Source organism: Typopeltis vanoorti, chromosome 9 (genome assembly GCF_054136105.1).
Source record: "Typopeltis vanoorti isolate ZY-2024b chromosome 9, IOZ_Tvanoo_1.0, whole genome shotgun sequence".
NCBI classification, from domain to species: domain Eukaryota; kingdom Metazoa; phylum Arthropoda; class Arachnida; order Uropygi; family Thelyphonidae; genus Typopeltis; species Typopeltis vanoorti.
In genome coordinates this window covers 84,700,293-84,716,790 of record NC_143557.1, presented here as the reverse complement: position 1 = coordinate 84,716,790, position 16,498 = coordinate 84,700,293, and the positions used below count along the sequence as shown (strand labels likewise).

General features: G+C 33.6%; 1 protein-coding gene across 1 annotated transcript in view; it reads right to left on the bottom strand.

Moving 5' to 3' along the window:
- Positions 1 to 16,498, bottom strand: part of vir (VIR_N domain-containing protein) — a 630,458-nt gene that overhangs the window by 354,430 nt on the left and 259,530 nt on the right. Inside the window, exons 15-16 of the mRNA XM_090397685.1 lie at positions 11,646 to 11,743; positions 600 to 780 (exon numbers count right to left, since the gene is read on the bottom strand). Coding sequence (XP_090253811.1) covers positions 600 to 780; positions 11,646 to 11,743 — 279 coding nt within the window. The remainder of the gene's footprint in view (positions 1 to 599; positions 781 to 11,645; positions 11,744 to 16,498) is intronic.

Genomic DNA, 16,498 nt, shown 5'->3' with positions numbered 1-16,498 from the left:
CCTCAATAAAGGTCGAAACTAGTCTGGGTAGTGGCTCTTCCCTTAATGCATAACATTATACATATCCGCAAAGAGATGTGTTTTGCATTATGGGAGATACTGAGATAGGAGTGATGTTAGCGTGCTCCACCTTTGCAACGAGTTGCCCAGTGTTGTACCACCTTACCCCAGTCCTGAAGATACTTTCAGGTGCAAACTTTGTTTGCTCACACTTGGATAAAGGATTAAACTAAATTTATTATAGTCTAACCAAGTGAAAAATAAATGTTCAACATCTAATAACATAATGCATCATTAGATGATTTTTCCATGTTTCTAATAAGGTAGGAGGTTTTGATGTACTCTCAGTTATCTTGCTTTGATCCTTAGATGATTCCAAATTTAAATTTTAAAAAAAATGAAATAAGGAGTCACTGAAAATGTGAGAAATCAAATAACTGAAAGAAAATTAATTGATCTTAAAAAAAATATCATCCTTGATAAAAATAAATAAGAGGGCAAAAATACGAAAAAAAAAAAGCAGATTTATCACACTCCCCATGGTATTAGAAATCATATGCATTACAAAATTAGAAACATTAAAGATATACATTACTCACAACTGCTTGTAGTAGTGAACGGTGAATTCCATTTATAGCATTAATATTGGAAAATAGAAAGAGCATGCCTTGTTGTGTATTCAAAAGTTCCATAAGCAAGTCTTTGACAGCAACCAGAATCCCTGCATGACCAGCTGTGCCTGGGAAGGAAACTAAAACAAAGATGTTTTCCAAAAGTTGGCTAGATAAATAAAAAGAAAGCCAAATAAATTTTACAGTGCTACAATTAAACATAATAAAATATAAAACAAATAAGAAAATTAAGTTATCTTTATTTGATACTAAATGAAAATATTTTCATGTATGTGTATATATATAAAAGTTTATGAATGATTTTAAATTATATATAAATTTTATGTTCTTACTGTATTTACTCAAATAAAACTCGCCCTCGCATATATCTTGCACCCATGAATTTACTTTACAAAAATAAGAAATTAAAAAGTTTCGCATATGTCTCACACACAAAAAAGTTTAAAACTTTAAGAAATAGATAGTGAATGTTGTTATGGCAGTTTCAGATATTTTGGAATTCGGTTGAAGAGAATATGAGCATTTCAACTCAGCAATACTTGGCTTGCCTTTGTTGATGAGTTGTGCAATCTTTTGTTAATACCACATGAATCATATGCATGTCTTCATAGCTCTATCTCTATTGACTTACCATTGCTGTCCATTTGGTGATCTATGTGAAGTGAATATGGAGAAACATATTTCAAGTTACAGCTGGCTTTAAACTCAAAGATAAACTTAAAGATCATATGATTCCAAAATGATAAAAGGACAAGCAATAATGAAACTGTTTGTTTTAATTTAATTACAAAAGCATTGTCGCTAAAGATTCAAATATATCACGTGATGAAGGTGAGTGGCCAATCGTGTAAACAATGTTGATAGTTAAAATTTAAATGCATCCATTTTATAAATAATGTCAGCAGTTATAAATTATAATGAATACTGAGAATTTAATTATAAACATCAACTTAGTTTTTTTCCTGAAAAACTTTAGTTTCCAAAAACCTCTGCACACATCTCACACCATGATTTTTTAACTTCAATTTTGCGGAAAAAAGTTACTTATATTTGAGTAAATACGGTATATATTAAAGTTTTATATACATGTGAGTGCGTGTATATTAACTCCTCATGTGTCATAAAACTTGTACTGCAACAGTATATGTCATGTCTAGACAAGCAGTTAGGAAACAAGAAAGAAATCTGTGTTTCTCATGAACTTCAGATTATGATCACTGTAAAAAACAGTATGAGGAAGGCTATACCAAAGAACAGTGGCACAGGGAATAAATGAGGAGAAACCAGCTCAATAAGCTTGAAGCTGAACTGCATGTCGATGTTGACTAACAGTCTATGTTCCTATGTATCATGTGTGCAGAGAAATGCAAAGAAAAATGGTGATGGCCAGTTCTATGAAAAGTGACTGGAGAAAATGTGTGTGTGAGAGAGAGAGAGAGCATCCCTTGTTGCACAGATCATCGAGAGAAGTGGGGGGGGGGGGGAGTGTCATTGGTTAAATTATCCTCTTCCTGATAATATCGATATTCAGGTAAGTTTGGTGGATAATTCCAATATGGCTGAATAGCAAATGTCAAGAAACTGAAGACCTACAGCAGCGAATAAATTAATATGAACAAGCCGAAATTTTGTCAAGTTTTTGGTTTGATTTTTCAGTTCACAATAATTTTGGATTCTGTTTCAGTTTATTATTTTCGGTTTTGGTTTTAGTTCATTATTTTGTTTGAGTGCTGCATGTTTTAACTGTCTCTGTGTGTTTATTAATAGTGTTGTGCATTTTTAATAGGGTAAACAAGCTGACATTCATAGTGTTTTATTCATTTTGTATAGCTATAAAATGATAGCTAAACATCTCCAAAAAAGCATCCCCAAGAGAGCATTCACAAAATACGAGGTATGGATATTAAATAACGAGACTGGTTGCAAAATTGTGGTTTATTATTACAATTGTACACCTTAATTGTTATCCCCTTCCACATATTCCATCCTCTATCTATACATTGTTGCATACAGATTTTCCATTGTGAAGCAGTGCTGCAAATCATCAGATGTTATCTGCTTCAGTAGCACTGCCGTTTTCTCCTTTACCTCATCCACTGAATGAAAATGGTGCCCTTCAATGCGGATTTCAACTTTGGAAAAAGATAAAAGTTGCATGGAGTTGAGTCTAGCAAGTAAGGTGGATGGTCCAACACTGGGATCTTCTTATCAGCCAGATACTACTTTACAGACAGTGCACTGTGGGCTGGAGCATTGTCCTGATGGAGAATCCAAGCATTGTTCTTCACAGATTGGGTCTCTTCTTCCTCACTCGTTCTCTCAGCTTGGCCAGAACCTCAAGGTAATAATGTTGGTTAACTGTCTGATCCTCTGGTACCCATTCAACCATTACCATGCCACTGATATATATATATTATAAAAAAAAAATAATAATAAAAAAACCCCGATCAGCACTGCCTTCAAGTTTTGACTTGCTCATTTTTGCCTTTTTCATTCTCAGTGACATGGGAGTTTTCCAGTGCATCGACTGTCTCTTTGTTTCTGGATTGTACTGGAAAATCTACGTCTCATCACCTGTGATCTTCTCTTGCAAGTCCGGCTCCGCTGTCAGCCATTCCATGATGTCAGTGCAAATTTGTTTACCAGCAAGGCGACTTACAATGTGTTTCTTTTATAACTAACTACAGACTAACTACGAGCGGAAGTGAACAATGCTTATCTCAAACTGCCTCCAGAACCTTCAAGGTCAATCACAGTGCAAGCGCATCCCACTGCTATGAGTACACAATTCACAGCACACCTTGTCTTGTTATTTAATAGCCACACCTCTTTACTCTTTCTCAGCACACATCCATGACTCAAAGACAAATTGCCGATGAGTGTGGTGTTGGTTTGGTTACTGTGATTTTAAAGTGGTTTAGTGAGACAGGTATCTTTTCTTCTGACAGAAAAGGAAAATATGGGTGAAAAAGGAAAACTACACTTACACAAGATCATTTACTGGTGTTAGCAAATGCAAAATGAATCCAAGATTGTCTACTGTAGACTTAAATAGACTTGACAGCTGGTGGGATTAATGTTTCTGACATGGCAGTCTGTCCAAGATTGTTGGAAGCAAGCAGGACTGCCCACAGACCAAAAAAAAAAAAAAAAGAAAAAGAGAAACAACTGTTGATGAAGGCTATGCAGAAAAAGAGGCTCCAGTCTGCAAAAGTGTACAAAGATTGGGCTGTTGAGAAGTGGAAGAAGGTCATATTCTCAGATGAGAGTCATTTCTTTGTCCAAGGAGAATGAGTACCCTATCGCAAATCAGCAGCTGAGAAGACTTCCCATCCACCTTCAACAAGCTCCTAAACACCCAGCTAAAAAGAAGTTTTGGGGTTGTAGAATTAACCCAGTTTTACATATGATGGTCCAGGATTATTTGTGTCTATTGACGGTATGATGAAGAGTGAAAATACATTAAAAATATTACAGAAAAGAATGGTCCCACAGATCCAGAAAGACAAAGAATTCATCTTCCAACAGGATCTCGCTCCATGCAACACTTTAAAAAAAGTGTTGAAGAGTTCCTCAAAAATCACGGCATCCAATTGCTTCAGATGTATGCCCCTACCTCAGATCACCTCATGATGGAATGAATTGAAAGGTAACTCTCCTGACATTAACCCAATAGAAAAATTGTGGGCCATACTGAAAAAAAAAAAAAAAAAAAAAAGACTTGGAAAATTAAATTGTGATACAAAAGATAACTTAATACCATCCATTATAAAAGTAGGGTTTTGAGGTGCAGAAATAAGAAAAATGTGTTCTACATTAGTAAAGTCCATGCTTAAGTGAATTAATGAACTTATTAGGAACATGACTTATTAGAGGCACATATAAATCATTAGGTAAAGTTGGAGTTTAATTTTTGTACTTATTTTCTTGTGAAATTAAAATTTTTCTTTAAAATATTAGTGTCTGGATTAATTTGCTTACTACTGTAGACAGTCACATGATTTTACAAAATTCAAGTTAAAAGAACTCTTATGGGAAAGAAAAGATGAAAACAACTCCAACGTATAAAAAATGAAAAGGGAGATGTACTGTTTGAGGAGTCCTCAATTCAGACAATAGGAAACATTTAAAAAATAATATGGAGAGCAAAAAAGATGGTCATAAAATTTAATTGAAAAAATGCATTTAAAAAACTTAAAGAAAAATAGAGCAGCAAGTCCAGATTTAGTTTACAAATGAAATGCTAAAAAAGTTAGGAGTGATAACAGTATCATCCAGTTACCAAAAAAATTTTAATTTAATATACAATGATGGTATCTTACCTAAAACTAAGAAAAGCTCAATAATCATTTCAATACCAAAAAAAGCAAAAAAAAAGCACTAAGATGTATGATAACATCTTAGTGCTTTTTTTATGATTAACAGAACTTAATAAGTAACATCTTGAAATTATTTCCTAGAATAATATTGGAGAGTAGTCAAAACCAGGTAAATAAAATAATAGCTAAAGAATAATACAAATTCAGAAGTGGAAAAAAGCACAAGCAATGCAATACTAACTTCAGAATGATATGCGAAAGATTGACTGTTCTACAAAAACAAGTCTAACTCTGCATCAAAGATTTTGAAAAAGCACACTGCTCTCAAAATAAATAAATTTATAAGAATATTAGAAAACATTGGTCTAAACTCAAAAGATTTAATCATCCGATTCCTGACATGTATACTCAAGGAGATGAACAGGATATTATGATAAAAATTACATCATTATTAACTTCCTATTGACAATTTTTCTCCAAATTAATCTGTTATCTGTCAAGACTATCATCATCATATCTTATATTTTTGTCTTCTAAGGCACTTTTTTAATGTATCAACCCACCTAGATCTTGGTCCTCCTCTGAGTCTTTTTCCTGCAACCCTGGCAAAGAACACTTGTTTTGCTCACCTTTACTCTCACATTTTTAATACTAATCTTTTCCAGAACTCTCATATCTGTGATCTCCAGTCTTTCATCAAGTGTTTTTTTTTTTCTAACACAGCTAACAGATCCATAAGTTAAAACTGGTTTAAACACCAAATTGCACATAGCTAATTCAATGTTTTGACTAATTTCTCTCTTATTCCATTTAAATGCATTCGGTTGACTTCCTACCATACCAGCTTTGCTAATTCTACCCATATTTAATTTCCCATCTTCAATAAGAATCACGTCTAAATGTTATTCAATTTAGTTATGGAATCCTGCACTCTTGTACTGAATTTATTTATTTAGAAAACAACATAAGGAGACAAGAATCTCTAATTGTGTTATCAGGTTTAATACCACTTTCCATCATAATGTGATCCATATAGATAATAAATAACAGTGCAGATAATGTACACCTCTTTCTCAAATCTGATTTAATATCAAACCATATCTCTGTGCCTCCTTCAATTCTAACTGCTGATTCACAACTCAAATATTGATTTGAGTATTGATTTACAGTATATAACTAACATTTTGAACAGCTTTTCTCTTGGTGCCTTGTCATATGTCTTTTCTACATCAACAAACTTAAAATATAGATCCTCGTTATATTCCCATGAATTCTCAACTATTTGTCTTAAGGTGAAAATCTCATCTTCACAACATTTAATAGGCCTAAACTCAGCTTGTTCTTCTTCAAGCTTCCCTTGTCCAATTTTTCTCAGTCATTTCTCAAGTATCCATCCATCCATCAGTGGTTCTGACACTTAAGTGCCCATGACCTTCCAACTATTCTTGGACTTCTCAACCATAACTCAAGGATAAAGTGGCTAGCCCTATGCCTCCCGAAGTGTCTTATATCTGTAGATGAATGTGTTCACAGGGCAGTTTGCCTATTCTGAAGAATAAAAAACCTGAGTTTCTGGGTGGAAAACCTCCTACTTCTGTATGAGACTGGCTAACTCACCTTTCGTCGAAAGAGACCAGATAAAGGTTCCTCACATCATAGACAGGAATTGAATCCAGGTCTTTCCGATCAAAGGGCTTCGTCTATACCTGGATTCGATTCCCATCCATGATGTGAGGAACCTTTATCTGGTCTCTTTCGATGAAAGGTGAGTTAGCCAGTCTCATACAGAAGTAAGAGGTTTTTCCACCCAGAAACTCAGGTTATTCATTCTTCAAAATAGGCAAACTGCCCTGTGAACACATGCATCTACAGACATAGGACACTTCGGGAGGTATAGGGCTAGCCACCTTATCCTTGAGTTATGGTTGAGAAGTCCAAGAATAGTTGGAAGGTCATGGGCACTTAAGTGCTTGTTAGAACCACTGATGGATGGATGGATGGATACTTGATAAACGACCGAGAAAAATTGTGCATGGGAAGCTTGGAGAAGAACAAGCTGGGTTTAGGCCTATTAAATGTTGTGAAGATGGACAGGAATCGAATCCAGGTCTTTCCGACCAAATGGCTTCGTCTATCCTGACTGAGCTACAGAGGGTCTGTTTCTCAAGTAGACTTGCATAAATCTTATCAGGAACACTCAGTACAAAAGAGAAATTCCTCTGTAATCCTCATATTCAGTTTTATTTCCCTTATTACACCAATTATCTAGTATTTGACTCTCTGACCAAGCCTTCTGAATTATGCAGTGCAGCCATTGTAAAACTTTTATACCTCCATATTCGAGCATTTCTGGTCAAATATCATCTACTGCAGCTTCCTTTCCACATTTCTGGTTTTTGATGGCTGTTTGTACTTCAAGTACTGACATGTATTCCTGATTTCATTCTGCTGAGTGTTTTCTAACCACCATGCTGCCACTGCTTTATTTAGCAATCTTTTGAAGTCATTACTCCAGAAATTACCTTCAGCCTTCATGTCACCTTTATTATCTCTGATACAATTTACAGTACTCTTTCCTCAATTTCAAAGCTTTTTCAACCTCCAGAATATTTTGTCTCCTTGCTGATATTTATTTTTTTATGTTCTTACCAAAGTCTTCCGATGAATTTTGTTGAGCTAGTTGCTTTCTTACAGTTTTCTCTGTATTCTCTAAGAGTACATGCATATCAAATGTTTCTGAATTGCCAGGAACGTTTGATATGCTTTTTAGTTTTCCTAGACTGCCTGTTTATCTTCCTGAGTCCATCATGGAGTTCTTATTTTTCTATTGTTGCAAACAACATTACCTCACACCTCTCTATATGAATCAGTCAATATTTGCTTGAGGGTTTACCAATGAAACTCTAAGGTTGGTTCTTGTTCACCTCCAAAAGCTGCTCAACTCTGATTCATTTTAAAATCTTCTTACACTCTTCTTTTCAATATGAAACTGAATTTCATTCTGCTCAACACTAAATCATAATCACTTCCTATTTCAAATGCTCTGTATACTTGTGACCTGAACCAGTGGAAAAACAATGCCATCAACAATAACATAGTCAATGAGAATTTTTTATTTCTTGCATCTTCTCTCCATGTGAATATGTGTACATTTTTATGTTGGAACATGGTGTTAGTAATAATTGGCCCATGTACTGAACAGAAATCCAGCACTACTATTATTATTATTAGGTTTCCTCTTTTCTCTAAATTTTCCTAAAACATTTCTATATGTCTGGTAATAATTTCTCACTCTGCTGTTTAGATCTCAAACAAGAACCAACAGATTATTTTTCTTTGTGTCAGCTGATTTCTCTAATGTCCCAAAAAATTCCTAATCTTCTTTAGTGGAACCTTCTGTGGGACCATAGATACAAATTAGTCTAATTGTCCATTTCCCCATTCTGATATTTGCCCACATCACTATTTGATATTGCCTGCCATTTAAGATTATCCTTATATGTAGTACTGAATACTACAGCTACTTCTACTTTTCTCTGATTGTCATTGCCTGAATATAACATCCTGTGTTTGTTGCTTAGAAAGATCTCACCTGTTTTTGCCTTCTTTGTTTCAACAGGATCATACTTTCCCAATGAACAGATATAAAACAAGGAGGCCAGTAAAGGGTCATGCAGGTAAATGAAACACAGATGCATTTCAATTGATGGAAAAAACAAATAATCTAAGATACGTAGACAACACAGTTCTAATCGCTGAGAATGAGGAGGATCTGCTAAAGAAACTAACATAGTTAATAAACTAACAGAGAGGCTGTGATAAATTTGGATTAACAAATAAAGACAGAAAACAAGCAAACAAACAAATAAAAAAATTATAATCACAGGTAAAGTGATTAATAAAACCAAAACATAACCTTAAAAAAATATCCCAGAGAACAAGAAGATAGATTTATATATCTGGTAAGTCTAATTACTGATGAAGATGTGGACAAGAAATCAAAAGAAGAATATAAATTGTCAAAACAGCCTTTCTTAATATGAAACAAATACTTACGAACAGAAAAGTCAATACAGTAATCCCTAGATTAGTGCGCTCCCGATTAGTGTGTTTTCGATTAGTGCGTCATTTTTTTTCGATACCCAAATTCGATTAGTGTGCCTATATACATCTTAAAAATAAATGTTACAGATTTTAAAAATTTTCTGTCTATACATTTTTATGGCTAACTTTTTTAAAAAAACTCTCACCAGGATGAAATAATTTAGTTATCGATTTAAAACATTTTACAAAGTTAATTTTAATGGCATACTACACTAATTCCATGTAGTGTAGTATGCCATTAAACTACTGCTTCTCAGCCTTTTGGCTAAGATCAAAGTTATCACACTATGTTACAAATTTTTACCGCCAAAATTTATGTCATCTGGTATAGTATTCGAGACCCTTCGACACTTCTGCACGTCACAAAAAGGAGAATCCATTCCGATAATAGGGTAATCAATCCATCTTCTGGGATGAGTTGCTTATTATTACATGTCGGAAAATTAACTTCTCTTTTATTATCATTGTAGTTTTTAAAGTGGTAACTATTTTGCTTGTATAACAGTTGGGAAATTTTATATATAAAGCACGTGATTTTGCGTATTGGAGACCAATTTGTACGTCCTTCATTTCTTTCTCCCCTTCAATGATAACGTCCAAGAGTTAATTAAATATCATTCTGAAGAATTGAGTGATTCCGACCTGCTAAATTTAGATGCACAGCAGGAAGATCACCAGGAATATGAAGAAAATTTAACTACTGATAGTCAGCCAAAAGAGATTGCACAGTAACAATTTGAAAATATTTTTCGTACAATCAAAGTTTTTAAGCAGCAATGCTTAGACGCTGACACTGATGAAGAGAGAAGCAGTAAAATTTGCAGAAGAGGCAATAGGGCCATACCGTCAGTTGTATGAAAAAAAGAAACAAAATGCCCGCCAAACTACGTTAGCCCAATTCTTTGTTAAGAAGTAAAATAATAAAATTTATATTCTGAATATGTTTTATTGTCTTTCAGCTTCATGGGTTTTCCTTTAACTAAGCCCTGAGACATACCTTAATTCTTTTATAAAAAAATTAAGGGTCAAAAAAGAAATCTGAGGAATGAATTATACATTTTCCCATAGGTTATTATATTCAATTAGTGCATTTTCAATTAATGCGCCTGTTTTAAAGAATGCATTAAGCGTACTAATCGAGGGATTGCTGTATAAACAAAATAATACAACTGTTGGCTTGTTATGCATATTCTTCCTTATTGCACATGGACCAATGGCAAAGAAATGGGAAAAATGAGGGCATGTGCTAAGAGAAGGATTGACTAATATGATCAACCTAGGAAAACTACAAGGAGGAAGAAGAAGAGGATATGGCCAACCAAGACCTATATGAAGGATAGTGAACACTCGACAGGCTAAATATACATCTTTATGGATGCACAAGATAGGAATAAGTGGAGGGCCATGGTTACTTACCTCCAGATCAGAGACAATAGTTGAATTAATGAAAGAAACCTTGCGACACAAAATTATCAGTTTTGAAGTAAGCTGCCTTGCTACTGCACTATTTAAAAGAATCCCTGATTTACAAACAAATCACCTATGTAAATTGAAGGTACTAATAATATAGTTATGAGATTAGGCATCAGACAATACAGAGTTAGACTTAACTCCATATTAATTATATATTTAGTTTAATCCTTTATCCAAGCGTAAGCAAAGTTTGCACCTGAAGTATCTTCAGGACTGGGGCAACTCGTGGTAAAGGTTTATTTTTTCAAAAAAAAAAAATTTTTTTTTTTTGAAAAAATATAAAACTAAACAAGAAGAACAAGGGGCTCGCAAATTTGAGAAAAATTTAACAAAGGGCTCGCACGAGCCCCATATAGCTCACCACCGCCTATACGAGTTGCCAAAAGGTCACACCTTATTATTAAATTACTCTGGATTAGAGAAAGATGTTGGAAGTTTTTTTTTTCACTTGGTTAGACTATAAATTATATATTTAGTTTAATCCTTTATCCAAATGTAAGCAAACAAATTTTGTGCCTGAAGTATCTTCAAGGACTGGAGCAACTCGTGGTAAAGGTGGTATAAGTTCTCATCACTTGCCTTAGTATCTCCCATAATGCAAAGCACATCTCCTTGTGGACATGTATAATGATATGCATTAAGGGAAGGGCCCTTTACCATGAGTTGCTGCAGTCCTGAAGATACTTCAGGCGCAAACTTTGTTTGCTTACACTTGGATAAAGGATTAAACTAAATATATAATTTATAGTCTAACCAAGTGGAAAAAAAACACTTTTAACTCCATATTGCCTGATGCTTAATCTCATAACTATATCAGTTCCATGAACATATGTACATGATTTGTAGCATGTAGACATCTTAATTTATATGATTCATATCTATTCTCCAATATCAAGATTTTCAATTACTGCATTAAACTCAAATAGAACAGTGAAGTATGTGTATATGCACAATGTACATGTTTCAGCAACATATATCATGTATTTTATTAGTTTTAATTTTTATTGTAACGAGCAGCATAACCTTATATGGTGTTATTCCAAATCATCATATGCAATGAACTAACTTTCAGAATTTAAATAAGCAAAGTAACAATTTCACAGCAAAATATATACACCTTTCATGAAATATTCGTAGTAATCCAGGATAGGGATCAAATGGTGATTGAAGCATCTCAAACTGACTCCTCATTGGTAAATATCGAAGTGGTTGGGCCTTCAAGGAAAAAAAAAAAAAAAAAAATGTGTGTATATATATATATATATATATATATATATATATATATATATATATATATATATATATATATATAAATTAATTAGTTTATTTAAATGACTGATACCGAGAGATAAAGAGGTGACATGGTTTATTTAAAAAGATACTGCTAGTTTACTAGTTTCGTTGAATGGATCAACTTCTTCAGGTATCACAATCAAAGAAATATATAAAAAATAACAGAAACTTAAAAATTACATTAACAGTACTAGTACAAAAGACAGTAGTACATTTTGAAAACAGTAATGCGAGCTTGAGTTCCAAATAAAAGTTGACTACATCCTGTCACGAGTGCACCAGTATTTAACAGAGGCAATGCGTGCATCAGAGAGATTGAAACTTAGGCTGTTATTGATTGTTACCTTAGATTCTTCCCATATCAATAACAGCCTAAGTTTCAATCTCTCTGATGCACACATTGCCTCTGTTCAATACTGGCGCACTCGTGACAGCACGTAGTCAGCTTTTATTTGGAACTCAAGCTCGCATTACTGTTTTCAAAATGTACTACTGTTTTTTGACTAGTACTGTTAATGCAATTTTTAAGTCTGTTATTTTTTGTATATTTCTTTGATTGTGATACCTGAAGAAGTTCATCCATTCAACGAAACTAGTAAACTAGTAGTATCTTTTTAAATAAACCATGTCACCTCTTTATCTCTCTCAAGATCAGTCATTTGAACTAATTAATAATATTTTCTACCGAGTAAAAAATGAACAATCAGAATATATATATATATATATATATATATATCTCCAACTTAATATTTCGTGTTCTGAAGATGTTTTCATCCTAATCACAAATTCTATCAACATAGGAATAATAATAAAAAAAAAAAAATACATAATTTACTTGCTATTTAATTAGTTGATTACAGACATGTTTCAGACTATGGAGATTTAATTTCATATCTCATTATTCAGTTCACCTGTCCCAATAGTAAAATTATAAGGTTGGTTGGTTGGTTGATTTATGATTTATTAACCAAAGGTCAGGAATATACAAGGTATTAATAGTGATATGGAGATAAATATTGTGTAATCTACAGGAAAATAAAATTATTAGTTAAAAAATTACATTAAACAATGCAATATCTACATATAAATTGTCATAGGTGGTAGATCTTTTTCAATCCCAATTGAAATACCACACCTTGTTTATTAAAAATCTGAAGAAACCATTAGAGTAAGGGTTCCAGTTTCTGCCCCCCCCCCCCCCCCCCACATGCAGGGAGGAAGTGACACCTTCAATGACATGCCAGTCATACTCTAAGGCAGTGGTTCTCAAAGGGTGCATCAGGGCGCACCAGTGCGCCCTAGAAGATTTCCGGGTGCACCCTGTGGTATTCCAGAGAAATATGTGTCCAAATATAAAAATAAATAGTTACTCTATATTTATTTTTTTATTAATATATTTTATATATATATATTTTATGTGCATATAAAGAGGGGTATATCCGTAATGAAAAGATATAATATAGTTACTCTATTATACCTTATCATTACAGATATACCCCTCTTTTTATCAGCACATCATTATTATGTTAATTAACAGCGGTTTTTCTTGCAAAGAGAAAAAGAATATGGTTTATTCTTGTTGTGTATATTACTTATTTTAAAAGTGTTGGAAGTGGATGTTATGTGCATATAAATACACCCAAATAAAATGGATAGATTTCTCAAAAAGAAGCGTGATATTGAAGAATCAGATTCTGGAAGTGAGCAAAAGTTAAGTGCAAGTAAGAAAGCAAAATCGCGGCCTACTTGCAAATATAATGAAAGTTATTTAAGCTTTGGTTTCACTTGGACCGGAAGTGAAGATCATCCTTTGCCGCTATGTTTAGTATGTGGATGTAAAATGGCAAATGAATCATTGCTTCCTAGTAAATTGAGTAAACATTTTAAAACTATACACTCTAATTTACAAGATAAATCTGTAAGTTTTTTCAAGAGAATGTCTGAACAGCAAACAAAAGCGGCAAATTCTTTTAAAAGTATAATGATTGTTTCTGATAAAGCTCAAATCGCTTCTTATCAAGTCTCAGAACTGATAGCAAAAAATATGAAAGATCATACTTTAGGTGAGTCACTTATTTTGCCTGCATGCAAAAAAATGGTCATGACAATGCTAGGAAATGAAGCAGCAATGAAAATAAGCAAGATTCCTCTGTCCAACGATACAATTCACAGGTGTACTATGGAAATGTCTTCTGATATCGAGAAAAATGTATGCAGTAATAGACTTCAGTATTCAAATTTTGCATTGCAAGTTGATGAGTCAACAGACATTACCAACAAGGCACAACTCTTAGCATTCGTTCGTTTTATTAATGAAGATCAAATAGTCAATCAGTTTCTTTTTTGCAAAGAATTAAGTGTGTCTGCAAAAGGTGAGGACGTTTTTAACATTTTGAATAGCTATCTTGATAAATGGCAGTTAACATGGAAGTCGTGTGTAGGCATTTGTACAGATGGAGCCCCTTCCATCGTAGGCTGTGTTAAAGGCCTTACATCTTTTGTAAAAAAACAAAATGAGAATGTTATCGTAACTGACTGCTTTCTTCATAGGGAGGCCTTGATGGCAAAAACATTAGGAGAAAAATTAAGAGAAGTTTTAGATCAAGTTGTTCAGATGGTAAATGTTATTAAAACAAGACCTGTCAAATCGCATTTATTCGAAAAGCTTTGTACCGATATGGATTCACAACACAGATGGTTGCTTTTACACACTGAGGTGAGGTGGCTGTCAAGGAGAAAAGTACTTACCTGTGTATACGAGCTGCGACAAGAACTTCTTGCATTTTTTGATGAGATGAAACAATTACATTTTTGTAACCTCCTTCGGTGCGAATTTTGGATTGCCAGGTTACAGTATTTGGCCGATATATTTCAGCAGCTCAATCGTATTGTTCAGTGTTCACTTAACACTGAACAATACGATTGGATTAGAAACCCATTTACGGAAACTTCAAGTGATTTTGGTTTAACATTAACAGAAGAAGAACTGGCAGCTATATCCACTGATCGTGGATTGATGATTAAACATAAGGAATGTCACTTGAAGCCTTTTGGATTTCTATAAAAGAAGAATATGTGTCAATATCTAAAAAAGCTTTGAACATTTTACTAAAATTTTCAACATCATATTGATGTGAATTATGATTTTCTACCCTCACCACAATTAAGTGTAAAAAGAGAGGAACTCTTCAATGTATTGACGAGGAAATGAGAGTTTCCCTTTCAAATATATGCCCAAACATTGAAGCAATCGCTAGGACACATCAGGCTCATGTTTCTCATAAACACAAGAATGAATAAACTTAAGGTATGTTTAATTTTATTTTTTTTTTATCGCATTATTTTTTTTCTGTAATCTTTGACTTATTATTATAACATATTTCTCAGAAATTTGTATATAGTGCGCCTACAATTATTTGTAGGATTTTAAATGCGCCGCGACTTCAAAATGTTTGAGAACCACTGCTCTAGGGCATAGATGGCAAACCTATGGCATGCATGCCAGAGGTGGCACATTCTAACTAAAAACTCTTGGACACGAGTTTTTAGTTAGATACTGTGTTTCGGGTGCAACATATGGTTTTGCTGGAGTCTACACAGCGTAGTTTCTGTGAGAGGGGACATGTGATTCATTAGTTAGCGCTGTTTTATTCCAGCTGTCTCTAATTGCACTATTTGTTGAGAAATATATTACAGAGACTGCAAAAGCCTCCATACCTTAATCAGGGATACAATAAAACTACTTGTTTTTCTTGCATCTGCAGTATAATGGCTGTTGGGGAGGGTGTGTTGTTAACCACAGGGAGCGAGTTACTATCGCCTCTATGTGAACAAGTTTAAACAATTTTCGTATGCAAGGCATATGCAACACTTTTTAATGTCTTTTTTCGTAAAGTAAAATCTTTACTTTACGAAAAAAGGGCTGCCAGTTATACACGAGGGCAAGTTATTTTCGAATAAACATGGTAAGCGTTTCGCTGACAAGTTGACATCCTTCTGCTGCATCACTTGCTCAGCTAACTTCAATGGTGAGTTACAATGCATAAACATTTTTCTCACTACTGTTTTTTTTTTAACCAACATAATGAAAATCAATTTAATAATACAATAATCAATTTTACACTGAATAACATTATAAATTTATATATAAATTAAATATTATAAATAAAATAAAATATTTATAAAATTATAAATAATTAATTATAAAATATTATAAATAAATATATATACATATATATTATAAATTTATAAATAAATAAATAAAGTTAGATTAATTTTCTATTCATTTTTCCCCTATTAAAAACTGCCTGGCACATCAGCAAATCAATTGGTAAATTTTTGGCATGCACTGGCACGTCAACAACTCTATTTGTAAATTTTTGGCACATGCACATAAAAAGGTTTGCCACCACTGCTCTAGGGGACCTGGACCCTCCCCTATTCAAAGGTATAGCAATAAAACAGTTCCACAAGCCAGCCACTGGTAAGTGCATGAAACCAAACTAGTTGCTAATGAATCTAGAGGCTTCCCAATCAGCTAGCATCAAATCCTGCAAAGAACTGGTTTCCTCTATGTGGGCAGTATGTTTATGAGTTTGTCACATCTCACTGCAGCTCATTTCCTTTTTATCTCTTCATCACCACATACAATAGATCATGACCCAAAAAAAATGTAGC